At 33.8% G+C, this 23,749-nt stretch overlaps 1 protein-coding gene, 1 non-coding gene and 1 pseudogene across 2 annotated transcripts in view; 2 read left to right on the forward strand and 1 right to left on the reverse strand.

Annotated features, from left to right (window-relative positions):
• The window catches only part of LOC118201522 (uncharacterized), a 236,963-nt gene that overhangs the window by 102,626 nt on the left and 110,588 nt on the right, over window positions 1-23,749 (forward strand). Inside the window, exons 8-10 of the mRNA XM_085825294.1 lie at window positions 6,965-7,136; window positions 18,943-19,068; window positions 19,152-19,336. Of these exons, the coding sequence (XP_085681420.1) occupies window positions 6,965-7,136; window positions 18,943-19,068; window positions 19,152-19,336 (483 nt within the window). The remainder of the gene's footprint in view (window positions 1-6,964; window positions 7,137-18,942; window positions 19,069-19,151; window positions 19,337-23,749) is intronic.
• LOC146995042 (5.8S ribosomal RNA) lies at window positions 5,519-5,655 on the reverse strand (annotated as a pseudogene).
• On the forward strand, window positions 5,663-5,816 carry LOC146995043 (5.8S ribosomal RNA). The gene has a single exon (XR_015043748.1). It is a non-coding gene; the product is annotated as a 5.8S ribosomal RNA (ribosomal RNA).

Raw genomic sequence — 23,749 nt, forward strand, 5'->3', positions numbered from 1 at the left:
ATGTAGAGTATTTCCATCCTGCTGAAACCAAATATCTTGGATCCAGTGTTTGTAAAAAGCATCAAGAATAGTTACAGGCGAAAACATCGTGGAAGAAAAGAAAATAAGAAGCATCGCGGTTCTAACATCGTCGTCAAAAATTAAAGCAGTTCAAAAATCTCTCACTTTTAAAAAATTGAAGTAAAAAAACATAGTGGTAAAAAATAAAGCACCTGCAAATCATTGCATGATGATGACATCGCAGACATGTGTTTCTCAGGCATTAAATTTACCACCGCATATTCGCATAATGATTTATAAGCGTAAGTAAGAATAAGGACTATTTTTATCACTATCTTTCATATTTTTGGATTTATTAATAATTTCTTTTGCTAAAAATCAAGAAGGAAACTTTAGCATTCAAAAGTTAAAAACTAGTAAAAAATTAATGCTACGTAAGAGTATATAATTAATGCTAGTTAATTAAGGGAGTTTTAAATTTATGTCCTTAAATGTTAAAGTTATCATTTAGTTAATCTCTTTTATAAAATTGTATTGGAATTTTTTTCATTAAAAATATAGTCTAAAAAATTAGAAAAGGGAAGATGAGTAATTGCATAAGGTTACCTGCGTTAAAACTGTTTAATTAATTAGCAAACTGTAAAATTATTTTCTTTACTATTGTTAATTTGATATTCTTTCAGTAAAAAATAAGCTTTGTTTGGTTTCAGTTCTTTGTCTTCTTCAAAATATCATTAACATTTTTATGAACGGCCTCATTTGGATGTTGATTCGTTAGCCATGATCAGTCATCTCAGGACAAAATTACATAATATTTCAGTAGGAGATTTGGATTTACTGGATTATTGCAAAGCACATTAGGACTGTTTGCCTAAGGGGAGAGTGGTCTTTGTGGAAGACTTTCTCAGACACTGCCTCGTATTCACGTCATATATTAGGAAAACCACAAAAATTACAAGCAGCGAATTCGTTCCGTTGGGTCAAAATACCATTGTTACCGACTTTACCCCCTCAGCCACTGGAGACCATTTTAGGAAGGTAATATTAACGGAAACTAATTCGTTTTTACATCATTTATTGAGAAGAAATTTAAAATTATACCTAGAAAAAGTAAACGCAGATTTTTTTCAGAAAGAATATATAATTACAGTAAACCCTGTTGGCGATTGTCTTCCTAAGATGACCAGTGTTTCTGAGAACATAAATAAAGAGAGTTATTAAACAATGCCTCTCTAAGATGGTCACATCCACGGAAAACTAAAAAGATATGGATCGTGAATGATAATTTTAAAGAGGATTTTTTATATTTAACTTTAGACATTAAATATACAGTTATATGTCTAAATATAAATATCTTTTAAAATATCATTAAATTTTTTAGATGCATTTTATTCGAAAGCCTTTTTAATTATTGCTTCATAATGCACGGTGAACCATCTTTTTTAGGCAACCACTTCTGAAAATGACCGGCATAGGTGTGAAATTTTGGTATTAAATCTCACGTTTCTAAGATGACCAACTTCATAGAATGGTGAATCATTTAGAGTCGTAAATGGTCGCCTTAGATAGGGTTCACTGCGTTAAACTTTCCCATTTAGGTAACCCTTATTTACATACATATTTACATACTTATAACATTTAGGTAACTCAGTTTTCGATTCCTTGATTTGAAATATTTTCAGCTTTGCTTGTTCTTTCTTAACGCATAGTGAATCATCTTGTAACGTAGTCCTATGGAAATGACCAATAATTAGTTTATTACGAAATTTTTTTTCACATGTAAGTACATACTTAATCACTTAATCACGGCTTCTGTCATACTACTGAGGAATTATCGCCTAGGAAACGTGGCTCCAATGAGAAAGTTTTAAGGAAAACTGGCTCAATAATAAATAATAAACCAAGAATAAAAATATTGGTCATAGTCTTTTATTTCCTAAGAAATGGTGTTTTCCCCCCATGGAATTACTGAATTTTCAAAAAACTGACTTTTCTTCATAAAAATATTAATATACGTCAAATGAAACCAGAACCTATAATTTAATTTTTATTATATCTTTAATCTATAAGCTTATGCTAAAAAGTGCTCATTCTTCTTAAACTAGCAAAACTGATTTCAGGTATACTAAAAATAAATCAAATTGCAAATTGCTTAGCTGTCATTTTTCAGCTCGCGGAATAAATACTTCCCATTTAACTATGTAGAGACTCGAGTGACTATTTGCAGTGAACAAAATGTAAAACGTGTTTGAGCCAGAACAGAAAACAGGTAATTTACATCTGGAGGAAACTAGTATTTCAAATCCAATAGATAATATCTCTCTCTCTATGTACCTGAACTGATTATTGGTCACTTCCAGAGAACGTCCCTACCAGATAATTCACTGTGTGTTAAGAAATGACAAGAAACAGTTTTTTTTTTTTTTTTTTTTTTTTTTTTTTTTTTTTTTTTTTTCAATAAACAAATAGAAAAATTAAATGCTTATTCAAAGAGATAAAAATACATAAATAGGAAAGTTAAATACGGTTAAAATACTCTAAGGCCACCATTTAAGGTTCTAAATGATTTAACCTTTTTTAAAGCTGCTCGTTTTTGAATGATATTTAATACCAAAATTTCACACCTATGCTGGTCACTTTCAGAAGCGGTTGTCTAAGAAAGATGGTTCACCGTGTGTTATTAAAGTTCAAGCAATAATTAAAATGGTTTTTCGAATAAAATGCATCTAAAATAATTTAATGATACTTTTAAATTATTTGTAAAAATATTTAAATATTAAATGTTAAATATAAAAGAATCCTCTTTACAGTGACCATTCACGATTTGATATCTGTTTAGCCTTCCGTGAATGTGACCATCTTAGAGAGGTATTGTTAAATACGTATTTTTATTTATGTACTCAGAAATCCTATTTCGTTTTAGAAAGATAGTCATCAAGAAGATTCACTGTAATTATACATTCGTTCAGAAAAAAAAAATCTATGATTACATTTTCTAGGTATAATTTCTGAATCCTCTCAATGAATGATGTTAAACCGAATTATTTTCCATTAATGTTACCTTCTTGAAAAGGCCGCCAGTGGCCGAGGGGTAAAATGTTGAATACTGGTAGTTTGACCGAACGAACGAATTCGCTGCTTGAGATTTTTCTGGTTTTGCTAAGGTGTAATGTGGATACGAGCCAGTTTCTGAAAGAGAGTCCTCCACAAAGACATCTCTCCCTTATATAGCCCTAATATGCTTTACAATAATCCAATAAAACCCAAATCCCGTACTGAAATATTTTTTAGCTTCCTGCTGACGAGTTTCGTCATAAATAACGAATCAACTCCCAAACGAGGCTGCACATGAAGATGTCAATGACAGTTTTAAGAAAACGAATGAACTGAAACAAAACATGGCTTAATTTTTACTGAAAGAATATGAAATTAAAGAAGAAAATAGTAAGAATAAAATATTAATTTCGCAGTTTGATAATTAATTAAACAATTTTAATACAGGTAACCTCATATGATTACTCATTTTCCATTTTCTAATTTTTGACTAATTAATGTTATTGAAAAATTGCTAATACAACTTTATAAAAGAGATTAATCAAATAATGACTTTTAACAGTTAAGAATATAAATTTAAAATTCTTTTAATTGCGTACCATTAATTGTCTACTTGTTTTCAGCTTTTGAATGCTAAAGTTTCTCACTTTTTTATCAAAAAAAATTATTAATTAATTTTAAAATATAAAACATCGAGGTAAATATATTTTTCATTCTTACTTTCGCTTACAAATCTTTATGCGAATATGTATTTGCAACTTTTAAGCTTGAAAATATGTATCTGCGATGTTATCGTAATTCGATGATTCGCAGGTACTTTAGTTTTTACCAGAATATTATTTACTACTATATTTTAGAACTGCGATGATTTTGAACAGCTTTATTTTCGATGACAGTGTTTTATACCAAGATGGCCTATAGCTGCGATATTTTTTTCGTACCTTCTTTTTCCTGCGATGTTTTATAGTACGGTGTTTTCGACTTACATGTTTTTTTCTGCGGAATTTTCGTCCGCTATGTTTTCGTGGCAATATTTTCGACGGACCCTTCGAGAATGAACCCCATTTTCAAGAACCTGACGCAGCATTCTTAATTCACTTTGTTGTCAAAAAAAGTATGGTCTCAATATGCCATTAGGATATAAACCTCCCCAGACTGCTGCCGTTTGTAGTTAAAGAGGCTCAACAACGACAATTAAGCTATATCTAAGGCTCCATATCCGATAATTTATGGAATTGACATACCCATTCAACCTGAAGTATCATAATGAAAAAAATATCACCAGGGTCGAAACCAATGTCGATCATGTCGATTATGATATTGTTGAAATTCGTTCTTTTTTCGGCTAAACCGACCCGAAGGATTGTCCTACCTATATCTTGTAAGGGAAAATGTCAAGATTTTTGCGAGTTATTCTCCATGCTGTGGCTGAACTAAGTAATGTCAAGTATTGTTGAGACAAGTGCCAAGTTGACGATTCTTTGTTCCATTATTATTTAGCAGTGGTAATGGTTTCCCGCGTCCTTTTTGCCTTTGGTTTGGAGTGACGGTTTTCTTAAAGATCAATCACTGAGCTTTCTCATTTCAAACATGTCAATTAATTTCCGTGATGTGAGATTTGTGAGATTTTTTTTTAATATTATGCTCGATCTTTTTTCTTTTTATATAAAAATATTTAAATTATCAGCTGAATATAAATTTAAAATGCATGTTTCATTAACATAGTGTAAAATAAAGACAGTCATCGAGTTTTGCTTGACATTTGAAAAAAAAAATTAGATTAGCTGTTATATCTAAGATAAAGGATAAGTTGAGTTTAAAGTATACTACTAATCTTCCAGTTATACATAATTTTTAGAACCTTACTTATTTGATTTTAAAGAAAATACACGAAAATAAAAGGATAAACTAACAAGAGATAATTTCATACGCAACAAGTACAAAAGTCATGGTAAAAAGTAAACTGCGTTAAAATAGCAAACCAAGCCGTTTAGCTTTACACATAACAACTAAAAAGTCGAAATTATGTAAGTAGGTATCTTATTAGGAATTCTAATTTTCTGATTTTATACTTATCTCAAATTTTTCAGTTTTCAATTGTAGGCAATCAGTAATTAGGAACAGATTCTTTAAAATAGTTCTAAAATTTTCTGAATATAAAAATATTATAATTCGGTTAAAAGAAAAAAAAAGAAGTTATCTGGGAAAAAATCATGAAAGAATATACTATTTAATCTTTCTTGTGAAACGTCAACTATTACTAATCGAAAGCTGCATTTTTAGCCACAATAATGAGGATATTACACAACAGCCTTTAGATTAACCATGATTTTACGTTATCAGTGAATGACTTCCTCAGTATTACCACAGATAATTGAGTCAATACCTGAATGTTGAAATTAATACTAAATTAATGATACTGAATGTTATTTATTCTGAATATGACCACAAAATGATTCGCATTTGGAACTATGCCAAAGAGTCAGGTTGAGTGCGCGTTCGAAAAATCAGTGCTCAATGTGTCCTGCAATTTTCACCAAGTCTCGCAGCTGGCTGCGTTCTTCATCGACCTGTGAGCCGAGTGATCCACTGCTCAGAGTTGATGTGTTCCGGTGAGCAGTGGATCACTCGGCTCACGGGTCGATGAAAAACGCAGCCAGCTGCGAGACTTGGTGAAAATTGCAGGACACATTGAGCACTGATTTTTCGAACGCGCATTGCGGTCTTAGGTGATACCCGGGACCTCGCCTGTCTGAGGGTCGGACAAAACTTAATGTTGCGATGTAATGTGAATGAAGTCGATACACGTCCTCGTTTTAAACACAAAACTTATATTAAATAATTGCACAATACAAGTATAAATAAGAAAATAACATATAAAACTTGTAAATACGAGAACAGAACAAAAATAATGAAAAATAGACAGCATTCCAGCTGCCTTGCGAATCTGTTCGTCTGACTGTTCAACTGAATTAAATATTCTTTGGCATAGTTCCAAATGCGAAAGAGTCAGGTTGAGTTGTTCTGTTCCGGTGCACCGGAACACTACATAAATGTTGTTCAAAATTAACCACTCAAATTCGATATAACCCAGTCAGCACGCGTACGGAAGTTTCTTACACCTCTGACAAGAAATTTATTAAACGTGGCTACCTTCATTTTCTTTAAACTGAACTAAACCTGTTATAACTGTCTCATAAGTAGTATTCTTGGGGGGGGGGGGAACGCCACAACAATGCTTCTTTATTTTCTACTTCCTTGGACAAAATTCTACTTCCTTGGATGTCTCGGTTAAGCATTCTTGTTAGTGTTTCACTTCATTCATTATTATTATTGTTTCATATATGTCATTATCTTAATGTGTCTTAATAGATATAAGAGAAAACGATCTTGGTATCTGCGCTACGAGATTATCACGCAAAGCCTTTGCTTGCATAGGTTCGAATTAATAAATACTCAATTAGGGGATGCATCTAAAGATGACATGTTGACAGAATTGGAATTGGAAGAACGTTGAAATAAATTTAAAAAGTAAAAGAAAGACAAAATTCCAGTATTTGGATTTCATGGAATTTTCTTGAGACTTTGATTAAAAAACTTATAGCATCTAGAATAAATTTTCTGTGATGTGCTTAGAGGCCATTTTATAACGTTTGATATACTATATACCTAATTATCATCCAACATTGAATTCTGTTTTTGTTCTCAACAGAAACTGTTTAAGAAAAAGAATAAATTATCAGTTCGATAATGTGAATATAAATATAATTTTTTTATGGGTTTATAGTTATATAAGTGATTTTCAATTTGTTAACCTTCCGATAACTCTTCCAAAATTGGGGGGGGGACCTAACTTATTATCAAGACAAATAAATTAAAGACTTTATTTTCATTCATTTATTTATATTAGGATGAAAAATCAGTAGAAGTCGACATAATTGGACCAAGAGAAATTCCTCTGGACAGTGCTGGAGTCTATGTAATGGTGACACATTGCGCAGTAAGATCTGAAAATTTTACATTTGAGATCACAGGGCCCGAAGAAAAGGATATAGTAACAGTTGGAAACCTGGGTGTTAAAGGTGAGAATATCTCTATAAATTCTCTATATGAAGCTTTTTATGTTGCATTATAATATTTTTAGAAATTGTGTGAATGAGCAGGCAAACCTAAAATATCATCAAAAATCCGGAATTCACATCTTTTTTTAAAAGCAAGATAGCTCTAATTGCAATATATTATTTATTTAAAGCAAAGCATAACATTAATGCGAGGTAATAAAACTTAATAAAATTTTAAAAATGGAAATTCATTGATTTATATTGATTATTAGGTATGAGAACTCACTACAGTTTTTGCATGTAACGCAAAAACAAATTTAATTCATGCTGAAAATATTATTCTCGTTTCAGAGTTACTAATCGTTCCGAATTCAGAAAGGTAATTAATATATAATACTGAAATTACATTTAGATCGCTAGACTTAGAATATAGCATATAGAATTTTAAGCCTTAAATATTTCTTTTATAAGTTTAAGATATAATAAAAATACTACATTTAGTTTTATTTCAATAAAATCGCCTTATAGAAAAATGAATCTAATCCAAATTTCTTGTTTATTCTCTAACTCCTTTTGTATCGTTTTAAAATTGGTATGATTAGATATCACATAAAATGTTTTTATCCCACCAATTAAAGTGAAAGAATTGTTTTCATAAGCATTGTATTCCAAACAATATTAATAGTTCTGATTTTTATGCAACCTTCATTTTGCGTACTTTCATATTTAATATTCAGTGTAACTGGTCTATTTAAAGGTCAATGAAATGAAACAGGAGAACCCAAAGCACATTTCAAATTATAAATAATGTAATTTCATCTGCAAAAATATGAATTTATGTAGGAAAACAACATGGTTTGCATTTTTCTCTGAATCTTCCGAAAGCCACACATATTAAAAGAAAATAAGACAATGAGAAAGTTGTTTTTTAAAATTTAGATTATTGAATCTTTAGAGCAGGTCAGTTTTTGTTATTCTTTGTTAATTAATGGTGCTGCAGTATTTAATGGTTATCTAATTTGAGAAGAGATGCTTTCTCAGCTTTATTAAAAAGAGGTGCTTTCTCAGAAGACTTTCTTCAACAGGGAACTCCACTCTGAAAGATGCTAAGAGGAAGTTGCATAGAAAGGTCTTTCTTATGAGTACTAGAAAAGAAAAAAAATGGAACTAAAAACATTAATATCAAACCAGTTAAGAGTTGGTCAAGATATCATTTGGTAGATTCGGCAAGCAGAGAGCTCTGATTCCTCGATAGTGTTGGTTTCACAAGCATTGTTAACCAAATACTATCACCAGTGGCGTAGCTAGGGTGGGGCAAGGGGGAACATCTGTTCCCGGGCGCAGCATCCAAGGGGCGCCAAATTGATGCTACGAAATTTTTTAATGAAATTTTTTTATTCTTGCCGCACAGAAAGGGGCGTAAATTCTTTAGTTGTCTCCGGGCGCTGGAAACTCTAGCTACGCTTCTATCAAAGTGTTCTTTTTACACTCAGCTGATTTCATTTATATGCTGTCATGTCTCTTAATTATGATAAAGTTATATAATAAATATAAGTTACATAAATGTTTCTAGTTTAATATTTTCTATAAAATTAAAAAAAGCTAAGAGTGATCTTAACTAAATTTTTCTTTTGAAATTTATCTAAGATGTCTTTATTATTGGAATTTTATCTCCTCATTTGATGAGTATCTTCTGAATTCTCATACATTCATCTAGAACGATAATTTATGAAATTGAAAACTAAACTTAGATTTTTAATAGCTTTACATAAAAGCATATATTCGTTCAATTCATGCATCGTGTCTGGAAAGTCCTTATCCAGTTTTTGTTTTCTCAGCCGTTGGTTGTAGGCACAGGCTTCCAATTACAAAAATGTTTTAAATGGCGCAAATATTCATGTTTTGGCATTTTTAAATTTAAAGAAATCAGTATTACAAAACCTAACTTTATTATACTTTCTTGCGATCTCTATGCTTATATTTATGAAAATTTTGTACTTATTATGAAAATAAATACACAAAAATGTATATCAGTACAAAAAAGTGTCATTCTCGTACAATTAAAATTGACCGAGTTATCGGATGTTAAAATTAGAGATCGCATTCAAGGGCCACATACAAATTAAAGAGCAAAATGTTTGTATATGTACGCAACCAAAAATTAAGCGACAGTTTAGGAAAAAAGTTCTAATATTAAGAGATTAAGTGATTTAGAAAAGTATTGATCAATATAATTTTTTCAAAATGGAGATCTTACTTACGGATTCTTACAGAATTCATGTTCTAGAAAACATGAATACTTTGAAACAGGGTTGCGAAAATAAGGGCCACCTAAGGACCTTTATGGACACAGAGTACTTTGAAGCTTTCAGTAAACTTATGCATAATATTAAATTGTTTGTAAACAGGTAAAGCTATACGTTTCTTTTATGTGTAGAAACATGCTCTTTGAATTCAGTTTTCTGAAGCACAATAGGTTAAAAATTAGTTTTTATAAATAAAACTATTAAATGTTTTGGAGTGGAAGGAAGAACCCATAAGAGTTATCATTTAGCTATTTTTTGAAAATGTTCAGAATACACTTTGAATTTCTGTTTAAAGGTAACAATCTAAATGAAACATTGTCCGATAACAGAGCATTGAAACTATTGAAAGAATGCAGAGTTCTAGAGACTTGTATATTGCAGATGAAATAATTAAATATAAAATTTGGGCTTCTTTCAACGTCATTTGCTTCATATCCTTTCAACCATCTAGATTTTACTTACGAAGTGTTTTATTTTACATAGTAAAATGCTTTCTGTAAACATTTTATACATTTTTATCAACATTCGCATAAAAGAAGTATTTTTTACTCCTGCTTTATAACTACTAATAAATGCTTTTTACTTGAAAAATGCTGTCTTTCAGTCTCGCAAATTTTATTATTTCATTTAATTGACGTACTTACCAGCTCGACTAGTCTTGCCATTAAAGTTTTCTTTCTTCTGAATGCGCTTATATGGAAATGAATGCTAAAGCTCTCAGTGAGTAGATGATTAACAGAAATGAAAAATTAAATAGCTAAATTATATTATAATATTGCAATATCTAATGTCAATAACATTCCATAGAAACTTCAATGATTTATTTTCTTCGTTTCTAGGTGTTTAAACCTAATTTCGGATATTTAAGAACGGCTGAACTCAAAAATCAATAAAGAAACTGATACGGAATTAATGACAAAATTAATACTAAAAAATCACAACACCAGTGTGTGAAATAATCTTTTTCTTATCGCAAAACACTGATAACTTCAGGCTCTAAATTTAGCTGCTTGTTAGTCAATCGCCTGTTTCAAAAGGCAGATTGCTGGACATTAAAACTGCTACACCATAAAGGGAGCATGCAAAAACCGTCAAATTTGCATCAAAAGTTCTAATGTTGGGATATGCAAATGATTAGCATTAGTTTAATTTGGTTTATTTGATTTCGGCAAAGCGCTCGAAGGTTATCTCCTAAGGGAAGGGATGCTTTCGTGAAGGACTTTCTAAGGGAAACTAGTTTGTATAATACGTTACACATGGGGAAACAACCATGCAGCAAGCCTATTCGCGGGATTCGAACCTCGGACAAACTGGCACATTTCTGTTCAGGCCAGTAGCTGTGCCCTATCGTCGAGACCTGCGTGACGCTATCTTTCAACAACATAATGCACAATCGCATGTTGCTCATGCTGTTCTGACCTTCCTCGATATAGATGGTATTCGACTGTTGCTCTGGCCAGCACATCCTCCAAATCTCTTACCCTCTGAGAACATCTGACCATGGTTTGTCGAGAGACTGTCATTCCACCACTTTCCAACCATCACTATTGATGAACTTTGGAGTAGAGCTGAAGCCGCAGGGATTGAAGCACTCGCATCTGTCATCCAAGCTCTTCGTTTCAATGTCCAGCCTAGTTACAGTCGTTGCTGCTGCCAGAGGTGGTAGCTCTGTGTACTGAATTCTGCAAGCTGTGTACCCAAAACCACTTGCAAATTTAATCATGTTTTTCTTCTTTTATACTGTATATGTACAATAAATGAGTTTCTGGGTGACCAGAAAAATGCCCACCAAAAAAAAAAAAAAAAAAAAAAAAAAGAACCAGCAGGGGAATAAAAAAAAAAAGCCCACACAAAAATATGCCCACATAGAAAAGAGCTCACCTGGATAAATGCTCACTTAAATATGCTCACACGGAAGAAAGCTCACATAGATATATGCTCACATGGAAATAAGCTCACTGATAGATAAAATACATAGAAATATGCTTACAATCAATAATTAATCGATTTGAACATCGTACATCTACTTGAATTTTTCAAAGAAAAATTATTTAAATTACCAATATATATATATATCATAGATGTTTTGGTAATTTAAATATATATATCAGTCATGATGAAGCTTGGCATCAAAGTTCAGGCATTGCTTTTGCAGAGTGATAAGGCGAAATCCAAATGACGGGCAAGATTATTTAGCTTTTGATTACAAATCTTTATTCCACAGCTTTAATTCAATTTCAGAAGCAAATCACTATTCGTTATTAAATAAGATTATTTCAAATTTACTGCGTCATGCAGGAAAGGAAGATGGGAGCAGCAGCGTAGGTTTTAACAGCTCAGGGAGAGGGAAGCTTTGTCCGCGAAATGGCGCGCGTTCGTTATTTATAGTAGCGGTTACATAATAGGCTAAAATGTTCTCGAAGGTGCTGGTCTAGGGGGGTGATCCTAAATTGCTGTTAATTGGAGGTTGCATGTTTGCGTAGAGCAAAGCCATTGTATTTTTTTATATTTTACATATATATATTGTCAGGACTTGTGTTTCTCTTGCTTTGCTTTGGAAACATGATGTGTCCTGAATAGGAACAGGGAGCTTACTCAAGTTATGTTCAAAAATGTGTGGAATAGACGACACAAGCAGAAAGGCTATACGAAACCCTTTATTTTCTATCTTTACAGGTACTCCCGAACTTCGGGATACGGAGACCAACCACTTGTGGTCTGAACGTAAGAAATATAATACTATTAACTAAAACTCGAACTAAAATGTAACTTTAAATTACAAATGCCGAGCTATTGAAACTACAATACGTTTTCAAATATCAAGAGGGCTAAATCTCTGGCCTTAAAGGCAAACAGCAACTGAGTAAAAACTCGTAAAACTGCAGTGGCAAGCGGCTCTCTTCCTAAATCTCCCTCTCTCTCCCAATTTGGCTAAAAGCCACAACTTAAATACTTGGGAGTTAGCAAGACAATTTGCATAAACAAGTTAAAGCATTTAATTCTGGCCGGAAATAGAAAATAAGAAGTGATAGTACAGTTTTAAAATAAAATAAACATTAGTAAAACTTAGGATCCTTACATACTTCCCGCCAGAGTTAATTAGTTTGAAACTGAGGTCTAAACAAGCTTGTTGAAACCTTTTAGCTCTAGATTCTAAAACTAACGCGAGGACAATCTTTTACAAACACTCCTCACTAAAAACTATCTAATCTAGAAATTAAAAAGTCGTTTTTACATGATCAATTCCATGGGCAATTACTTTTCATCTGTACTGCATCTACAAACAGGAGTTTTCTTAGTTGAATCTGGTTCCTTCCAGAGATCTGGAAGGAAAACTAGTTTAATGAAATATTAAACAATCAAATGGCAAGTAACATGAATACGTACATTTTTCTTTTAAAACTATTCTTATTTCATTCATGCCATTATTTAATTATCTCTCCGTGCTCTCTGACATGTGTTGAAAAGAAAAACACCAAACACGTGCGTGTCTATGTACAAGTGTTCAACAATACCACCTGCAATCAAAACACTAACGTGTAAAAATTCAACATAACAAGACCTCAGAATATACCTTATATTCATCTCTGAACCCTGAGGTACTATTCTCAAGAAGTGGCTAACTCTGAAGTGTAGTGTCAGAGAGCAGAACTACGTTCATTCAATCTTTAGCACATATTCACAATACTTAGCTCTTTTTTCAGTCATACCAATAAGTTAAAATTTTGGCATTACAACAACATTTTCATTTCTAACATATCACAGTACTTCTTAACTTTTAAGATAACAGTTCACATTGTACATAAGAACACATTAACATGCCGTTAATTTTACGCATTTCAAAACATACATTAGTAGTACAATGTTTACTTGAGTATTTTAAAAGTTTAATATACATTAGTAGTACAATGTTTGTTAACTTCTATTTCTTCAAAACAAGTGCTAATTCTTTTACATTTAAATACTACATTTCAAAAGTCCTTCAGACTAAAATTTCTTTTCTTGACAGAATTTTTTTAAAATAAAATTTTGTACATTATTTTTACAATTTTAAGGTACCTTTCTCATAGATTATAAAAACTTTTAAAATACTCAAGTATTTACACATTACTATTATACAATAATTTTAGATTACTCGCAAGTAGTTGAAAAACATAGTAACAAAATAGGTAAAACTCATTTTTCGCAGCTTTGGCGATAAAGGTAGGCCTCACATGAGGTAAAACTTCTTAAATACTGCCACTTGCAGTAACAACGAAAAATTAACTTGAAGTTTCAAAGTAACATAAAGTTTTACTTATCTTTACTTATCTTTGTGATATTCAGACATCTATTTAGTCGCCCAGTTCTGGAAAGTGGCGAAGACTACTGTCTGGTTTATCCTCCGTCTTGTGCGGGTTCGCCCTTCAGTTCCTTCATCAGTGAGCTTTCTTTTTTGCCTGTTTGATGACCCTTGAAGACTTTCTTATTAACATCTGATTGTACTCCCAGACGCTTGATGGCAGCTGTTCTTGGAGGTTCTTGGAGGCAGTTGTTCAACTCTCTCCCGTTGTTGCGTGGATCTAATTGCTGCCTGTTGAAACGTTTGTTGCTTCCTTGCATCTGCAGCCGATTTTCCTTGGTCGATTCGTCGACGTTTGCTGCGAAGAATCCTATCCGATGGTTCCCTCTTTCGTTTTGAATCAGTGTTATGGTTGCGGCTATTTCCCCTGGCTCTCTTTGCATTACTAGAACTTTTCCCTTCTTCATGTTGGGGGCGGTCATGCCCTCTCTTTTCTGGTCGGTGGAACGGCTTCTTTTTCTTGTTACCTTCAGTTTTCCAACGGGGAAACTTTCTTTTCATATGCACCTGTCTACTCATGGCTTGCCCTTGTGATTGTCGTTATGCCACCTCTGGAGATTGTGCCTGCCGTGCCGGATCCTGCAAAAGATCTTTAAATATTTACATTTTATTACGATTATAGAATGGTTTGAGTTGGTCAGTATTTGCCGTGCACATTTCACCATTCTTGGCTTTTAACACCACTACAGCCTGAGTTACTTTCTCTATTACATAAGGTCCTTCAAATCGTGGATAGAACTTTGCAATTTTATCTTCTGGTGCTGAAGAAAGTGAATGCTTAGTTTTTAACACTTCATCCCCTACCTTATAAACTACTCCCCGTCGTTTCATGTCATAATACAACTTCTGTTTTCTCTGTGCTACTTCATTGTTCTTCTTTGCTTCTTTAATTAATTTTTATATATCGCCCATTTGAAATTCGGGGGTTCTTTGTTGAACATAAAATAATCTATCTCACGGCGTTATAATCTTTCTGCCTAAAAATAACTCAGCAGGAGTTTTCCCCGTCGTGTCAGGGCGAAAGCTAATTCATTGACATAGTTATCCCAGCTTTTATGAAAATTTTTAACATAACTACGGATAATTTTCACTATATTTCTATTGACCCGTTCCGCTATATTTGATTGCGGCCGATACGGGACCATTTTTAAATGACAAATGCCCAGTTTTTGGCACATGTCTTCAAATATATTACTTACAAATTGAGGACCATTATCCGATATAACTTTTAGGGGCGCCCCGTATTTTAAAATATATTTATTTAAAATAGAATCAGTAACTAATTTCGCGGAGGCTCGTTTTAAGGGAACAATTTCGGTCCACTTACTAAAATGGTCAACCATAACAAGGAGATAGCGACTTTTATTTAACTGACTTTTCGGGAAAGGGCCCAATAAATCGATGCCAATTATTTCATTTGGAAACTCTGATCTAATGCTATTTAGAAACCCGGCCGGGCGGAAATTAATATAATTAACTGCTTGACATGTTGGGCAGGACTGGATATACGCCCTTGTTAACTTTTGCAGTTCAGGAAAATACACTGCTTCGCGTACGCGTTGGATAGTTTTTCGAATACCAGCATGAGAAGCTAAAGGGCTGTCGTGTAACTCCTGGAAGATATTTAATCTAAGACTAGCTGGGATAACAGGTCGAAATTCGTTGTTGGAATTTGTAGTTTTTGTATAAAATAATAGACCATCTATTAGTTCGTAATGGGCCGCCCTATTTCTTATCGCCACAATATCTTGGTGGCTAAAATTTTCAGGATCCTTTAAATACTCATAAATGTTTCTAAACTCAGGATCCTTACCCAGTTCGGTTATTACAGTTTCTCGGGAATTTATTGTACATGCTGTGAGCATTGCCACCTTTACAGTATTACCTTCTTCATCTATTTTTATTCTGGATAGGGCATCTGCTACGATATTTTCCTTTCCGGGGGTGTGTTTAATTACCAAATTGTACTCCTGTAACTTGAGTGCCCATCTTAATAACCTTGGGGATAAGTTTTTCCCTGAGTACAATCTAGTTACCACCGCATGATCAGAATACACTGTTACTGGCGCACTTCCAAAATAGACTCGGAATTTCTGCACTGCTAACAGAACTGCAAGTGCCTCTCTCTCAGTCGCGGAATAATTTGTTTGAGTTTTATTTAAAGTTCTACTAAAAATGCCACGGGCTGCTCATTTTGGGAAAGCACTGGTCCTACCGCATAATTCGAAGCATCCGCTGAAATTTCTAAATTCTCGTCGTTCTCAGGAAATTTCAAAACAGGGGCTTGCGTTAACGCTTGTTTTAATTTTGCAAACGCACTATTGGCTTCGGCCGTCCACGAGAATCTTGCCTTTTCCTTTTTAATTTTAACAATGGTTCAGCAATAGTTGCAGTTTTCTTATAAAGGATCAGGACATTTAGCCGAAAAGGATGCTTAGTCGACACGACATTTTGCCAACACCCGGACAGTTAGCCGGCAATAAGTCTCGCTCTTCCCAATGCTTTCAGATTTCTAATGCTTTCACATTTCATTACTAATTTGCTGAACATACCAAGCTACATTCATTCCCGTATAAAGTCGTTTCGCTTCTCCCAGTAATGAAATTTTCTTTTCCTCTCAGGAAGTAAAGTGATTCGCCCTACTCCTCGGCATACTGTAACTACTTTTTTTCTGAAATGCTATTTATACATTAGGCACCGTATATTTATTAATCTGGGATAGGGCTCCGGCGCAGGAATTCGTGCCTTGTGGCCTGCGACCATTTAACAGAAATAGGTTTGGTTTCGTTTGGTATATGTAATTACGACAAAGCCAGAGAGCTATCTGCCTAAGGGGAGGGATACCTTCGTGGAGGACTTTATAAGGAAAACTGACTCATATACACGTTACACAGGTGTAAAAGCACGGAAACACTCACGCAGCCAGTCCGTTTGCGGGATTCGAAATTTGGACTGAACTACCAATGCTGAGCGACTTTACCGCTCGGGCGTTACTTGGCCTAACAGAAATAGTACGACCGTTACATAATATATAAATAATCTCTTCCAATCAAAATTGCTATTTTTAAGATAGATCTTTATAAATGCGTTGCTAGAAAATAAGAAGAGAATGAGAGAAATGAATGAATGAAAATGAGAAATTTGATAGCATTAGGAAGAACGAGATTGGAAAATTAATATCATGAAGTAAACAAAAAAAAAATTATAAATGATGTGAAAGTGTTCAAAAGAACCCAATTGATTAAATGAAAAAGTTTTACGGGCAATTTTTGCAGATCCCATAATAAAATGTAACTAAGTGACCGTCGTAATTAGCTAAAAACATTCCTTTTTCCTTTCGAAAATTAATTCATATTCTCTGATGAGAAATTTCAACGCTTTTTCAATTTGGCCAATATACATCAAACAGCACGATATATATTAAACTATGCTAAATTACACAAGAATTAAAAACACACATGGGATCTTTAAGAATCGAAAAATGACTTTTACTGATAGGTTGAAAAAAAGTACTTGAATATTGAACTTATGAAGAAGTCGAGAAATTTGTAATTGAGAGGAAGTTTAAGCAATTATTGGGTACGTGTCAGAAAAACGTCACTATCCGCTTAATGTCCTGTTAACTAAATGTCTTGACAGTTAAATGTCCCGTAGCTAAATGTCCTGACGGCTAGCTTTCTGTGTCGGCTAAACGTCCTGTCGGCTACGTGTCCCTTTCGGCTAAATGTCCTATCGACTAACCGTCCGTGTCGGCTAAATGTCCTGTAGGTTAAGTGCCCTTGTCGGCTAAATGTCATGTCGGGTAACACTGTCCGTGGCGGCTAAATCTCTGTCGGCTATCTGGTGTTGGTTAAGTGTCTCGTCATCTAAGTGTCACGGACCCCCAATTTAAATCCTTCAATATATGTCACATGTCAAACTGTTATTAGTAGCCACTGATTGTTTCTAATTAGAAAACTGCAGTCAAGGGAATCAGTCGATCTTATCCGGTGATGATGAGTTCAAAGACAATCTTATTCACTCAGGATACCAAAGTAATTAATATAACAGTACACTAGGGAGAAGGAAGGCCCAAACCTGGGCTATATAAAGCCCTTACACGGTTGTAAATGCTCCAACCTCCAGAGGCTATCCAAGCAGGCATATCATCCCGATCAACCTCGAACAAAATTGCCCAAGTGGCAACCGACAAGCATTTGCTGACAAAGAGGACGAAGTCAGGTCAAAGACTATGCCCCAGTGTTGACCAAGGGGAGACAAATCCCAGGACAACCGTTGAAAACTCACAATATAACGCTCCCACTAGGGGCAGACAAGACTTTACCAATACGGTCCCTGCCGAGCCTGAACTACACCTCCGTGGTATACTGAACCTACCACCGAATAAATAATGTTTCTAGTCACTGTGAAGATTGATTATGTATCCCAAAAGCCGAGTTGTTCTAGGTGCAGATCCTAGCCAGAACGCGATGAGTTGTCCTTAAGTCGACTCCCGGGGGATGTTAATATAACAGTCCTAAGTTGTATGTGTGTGTGTGTGTGATTATGGCAAAGCCTCGAGGGCTATCTGCCTAAGAGAAGGGATGCCTTCGTGGAGGACTTTCTAAGGGAAACTGGCTCGTATACACGTTACACATGAGGAAAACCACGAAAACGCCCATGCAGCCAGCCCCAGTCCTAAGTTGACAGAGCTGTTTGTGTGATCATAGTCCAAGCTCTTTACCAAAGGCAATGATTCTAATATAAAAACTCTCCTTCGCGTCTTTTTATTTAAACCTCGATGAGTAAAGAATCATTGGTCTTGCTGATTTCTGAAGAAAAATTCATAAAAAATATGAAAAAAAATAAAACTTAATACTCTGTATTTATGATAATAATAACAGTCGCATTTCTCTTGAAATGTTTAAAGACTTTATTTCGCATATCTGTTTTTAGCTCTTTTTGCTTTTCTTCCGACTTTGTTATGTGGTATTAGAGGTTTTCTTATTTTGTTTCTTAATAGTGCAATAACAAGACAAATGCTGACTATTATTCCTTATTAATAAGGGATAAAGAGAGTCGTGTCAGACTGTTTCGAGAGCGATATGAGATTATTCTAAAATTAGCACTTCATTTAAGACTTAATTTTAGAATTAAAGAAGGGTTGTATTATAAGTCTATATTTTCACATTTCTTTTAGATTTTGACAAAAACTATGATCCTGTTCCTCAAAGCATTTATTTCTACAACACGACAAAAGTAGGCTCTGATGATGATGTCATTTATACAGCTGCGACTATGAATCTTGGAATAATGACGAATGTTGGTAAGTATTCGAAAAATATTGTCAAGTAAGTACTAGGTTAATCTTCTCAAAACTTTTTAAAACGCCTTGCATTTTATTTATAGGGAACTACCGGGAAGCCCGTGATGAAGGAAATGTAATAAATGTAACTTTTGCCATCTACGCTCTCAATAATGAGTCACATTTGGGTATGGAAATAGAATTCAAAACTTCAGTGATTGTGGGAAAAGAAACTCTTTATTCTGAGCCGTTCAAAGTGAAGCTAGTGCCAAGAAAAGACGCAGATAAGGTTGTTTTCTCAAAAAAAAAAAATGCTTATAACGAGAAATGCTTTAACTGTATTGCTTATTACTACAGATTTTTTAAAACCTTTCAGATAAACTCTTTCTATGAATTAGAATATCACAAAATGTTCCATAAATAAATCTTCTTCATGCTTCAAGATTTTAAACACGTAATCTAAAACAATTGTATGAAAGAAAGTAAACACTAGAAGTGATTGAAATTGCATGAACAAAAAATTAGATAATTATTTTCTGTTTTATTTTCGTTTTCAGTATAAAGTATGTTGTAGTAACACGTTTTGATTTACATAAAAAGTGCATTTCCTCCGACACATTCCTATCTCAATATTATTTCAATATTTCAGTTTTCTTCTAAGAATAGATGACTGAAAGTGTTGATGAATAATATGCACTGACAAGCGTTGTCTCTAATAACGGGCCCGTCTCTTTGTTCTATAATTTAAACTATTGCGTTTTAACATGTTTTACCTTAATATCTCTTATTCATCGCATATCACAATGCCTTTCTTCCCTAATATATTTTGATTAAAGTAACGCTTTATATTATAAAATATTTAAAAATAGAAATAATGCATTTTAGGTTAAAATAATAAGTATACATTGAAGGTTTATATTTGCATACCTTTATGCAAAAAATAAAATGTTTCCAGTTTTACTTTTGTTTATGTTCATTAAATGTAATAATAATTTAGCTGTGTATAAATGCACTGCCTGACAAAGAAAGTACCATACCGTGAAAGAGTGATTGAAAAATTAAAAAAAGACCAAACTTTGTTCTTAGATGATAAGTAAAGCATCTAACAAATGATTTAGTTTTCAGAGATACGAAATGCTAAGACACTTAGGTATCAATAACTCTTAATAACCCCATTTCGAGCAATATAATCTTAAACATATTGCTGCATCGAACCAATGATGACCAGATCATAACCCTGCGTTATCATGCACCACGAGTGGTTGACATGATTCCACAGTGTAAAATTTTTCTTTACGGAGAAATTTCATTTCGATTGCGTATCCTTGATTTAAACAATTGCGAGGATTCACGTTATTGAATTATGACTTTACGAACTACAGTGAATACACCACAAACGAAAAAATAGATGCTTTAAGTACTTTTGTGTTATCGCAACCGCCTTGGTAGAAGTTTCCAATTTTCATAATATTTCAAACTCTGCTAAACACACGCATAACCATTCTTCAGGCAGCAATGCTAATCTTAATCCTAGGCCAGTTTAGACCTGCCCGAGCGACCCGCAGCGAGCTCCTCGCTACGACTACTTTGACAATATAAACGCTCACTTCGTCCGAATAGAAACGTAGGGAAAATGAGTCATCGATTCCGTTTCTACTTTAAATCAAGTGAAAATCCATGTGGGCAGTAACTCCGAGCAGTGTTCGCAGAGACGTCGTGCCCAATACCAAGATTGAGCGATAATCCAATTTTTAGTGGATATGCATCTTGTGAAGTATTATGGGATACTTCACTACCTGAGTATTACGACCATTGTTTACTAATATCTAAATATAACATGGCTATAACTACTCATCAGAATGAATTTAGGTTTTTGATATTGTAGGAAAAAACATAGAAGAAAATGAAATTGGAATATCGGATTCAAAATACTTATTTTAAACATATTTATTTCTGAATTTTCTTTAATAAAAAAAATTAAATTATATGTTATTCAACTACCCAATAAAATACAGTTTTCAATTTAAAAAATAAATGAAAGGGCAAACATTTGATTTTGTTCATATAAATTTTGAAAAGCCAGTTTTTACTTATGGCCAATTACACTTAATAAAATATAATCTAAAATTTTGAAATTTTTTTATAGACTTTCCTTTTTATTTGAACAACAGATTAGATTTTATTTACAAACGATCAGTTGGAATATTAAATTAAAAATCGCCGACAGAAGGCGTATCAGACTATTATTAACATGCCAAAATTTCAGGGTGTTGGAAAGTTCAAGCAAAAGATTATTAATTTTCGCTCAACCTCATACACAGAGAATGGCCTCAAGCACTCATCGAATAAATATTCTGATTGTGCATTTTGGCATCGAAATAAATATTGCAACAAACTATAGAGTTACTCGTTCCCAGAAACCGAAGCGCTATCTGCGTTTTAATTTTGCTGGCAGAGCATCTCAAAAGAATATATTTGTTTTTTCCTGAATAAGTGGCGTCACTATTTGCATTAAAGTTTCTAATTATCCTTCACCCATTCTGATGAAGTTTGTGTAACTTTGGATATCCTCGCCCCGAAGTTCATTTAAAAGTTGATTTTAATGCTCCCAGCTCATCACGGCGAGCTACCCAGTCACGTTTTGATTTCCTTTTGCTTCTTCTTTTTTCTTCCTCCCCAAAACAGTAATTAATTCGTTGGAAACTGCTTCGCAAACTTCAAGCAGACCAGCTTTCACGTCGGTATTCATTTTGGAAACAAACGGAGGTGAGGTGTCAGTCCGGCTATGATCGGTGTAAACAATCTATTCGATTACAGGTCTGTTCACTCAGTTCGAGACGCTCGGACGAGGGACTCGCCGAAAGTCACTCGGAGAAGTGTAAACCGGTCTTTAGTCAATGAAAATGGCGAAGTTAACGTCGTCATATTCGTATGCGTTATTTTGGTTGTATTCCACATTCCAACTGTTTTTATAAATAAATCATGATATTTTTTGCCTTAAATTTAGTTTTAAAATATGCGTACCAGAAAATCAAATTTGTTATGGAAATTATCAGCAGTAGAAGAGAGTGCAAAAAAATTATGCAGGAGTACTGCATTTTGTTTCAAAATCTCTAGACGGAACAGTGACAGACAAACAACATGTCTTTAGTAGACAAACAGTATTGCTGAGGTTTGTACAATGTCGAATCTCTGTAATTCTCTGATGTTCTTTAAGCGAAAACAAATCGCTGTGTATTCGTTGTGTATTTGGGGAGAAGAACAGCACAAAACATTGCAGAAAGATTTGGAGAAGAAACGTTTTATTTATTTATTTTATGTATCACACACACCTTATTTAATAATTAAAATTTATATTTTAAATTGCTAAAGTATGTTTTCTTTTGATATGTTGATAATATTTTCCGACTTAACTTTATAAACATCGATAATATGGGTATGTCTTTAAAAAAAATCTCGAAAACCACTAGCTTGCACCCAATAAATCAGTTTTACCCTTTCGTCTATAAAAAATCGCCAAATTGCGTTAATACTTATGTATTTTTCATTACATTCGTTTAATGCCAGTTTCTATCGTTTACACATCACTGCATTGAGACAACTTCGTCATACAAAATCACATATCATATTTTCAGACAATAAATTACGTTTTTCAGATTTTTTACTGGCAAGTATTTTGGCTTGTTTCGAAATATATCTGTTTTATTAATTTTAGACGGCAGTGTACTTAAATTATTCGTAAACCCGAGCAGAAATAATGACCTTCAATCAATAATGATGATTTGTCTTACTGTCTTGGTTGAAGTAAACTTAAATGCCGCCCCACCTGAATAGTGATTAGCGACGCTGACTGCTGTACCGAAGGGCCCGGGTTCGAATCCCGGAGAAGGCATGGATGTTTGTAAATGTATAGTGTCCCTGCAGCATGGGGGACACTCTAAACCTGCAGCAAGCCGAAAATCCTCTCGAGAGGTTGATGTAGGGGATGAAGGGTTGCAGACCCTCGGACCCCTACCCCCGGGGTGGTCTTTATCAAAATTGGAGGCGGAACTCAGCAAAGTCGTACTGTCATCTGCATGGTGCTCAAGGCTCTTACCAATGACAGGCGCAATCTTGCACTCCTTTCCACGATGTATTTCGTTTGCTTTCTCATGTCAGACAAGTGCGATAAGTCACAAAAACAACAGAAAACTAAAATCACTTTGAAGACTGTTTAGTTTTTTTGCTATTTACATGATCGTTTGATTACCTTTAAAACTACTTATCATCTGCCAACTATCTGTCTATAAACATGAATAAAGAAACTAAGGTAGTATATTTAATTTGAAGACAATGTAAACAGTTCTAATAGTGTTGTCTGTAACACACAGTGAGTCAGAAAATATGGCTTGAAGTAAATGTGGCGTACTGTTGTATGCTGTGAGAGGAGCGGTTAATGGTATATTAAATTCGAAATTTTTTCTTTTCGAATAATAGCTACTCTTCGAAGTTTATATCATTAGCTAAGATAGCACTGAACGTGTAGCAGCAAGGTAGTAGTTGCAATATGAGCGACTACAGATTAAAAATAATTGCGAAGCCTGAGACTGAATTGATAATTGTAGCATTGTTGGCCGTCGACTGAGGAAAAGTAGAAAAAATAACCGCTTAGAATGGGAAGCACCTAAGAAAGGAAACTTTCTAAAAGGGCTGACTAGTAAAG

This window comes from Stegodyphus dumicola, chromosome 10 (genome assembly GCF_044657685.1).
Source record: "Stegodyphus dumicola isolate Sdum_Otavi_A_Nest chromosome 10, ASM4465768v1".
Taxonomy (NCBI): Eukaryota; Metazoa; Arthropoda; class Arachnida; order Araneae; family Eresidae; genus Stegodyphus; species Stegodyphus dumicola.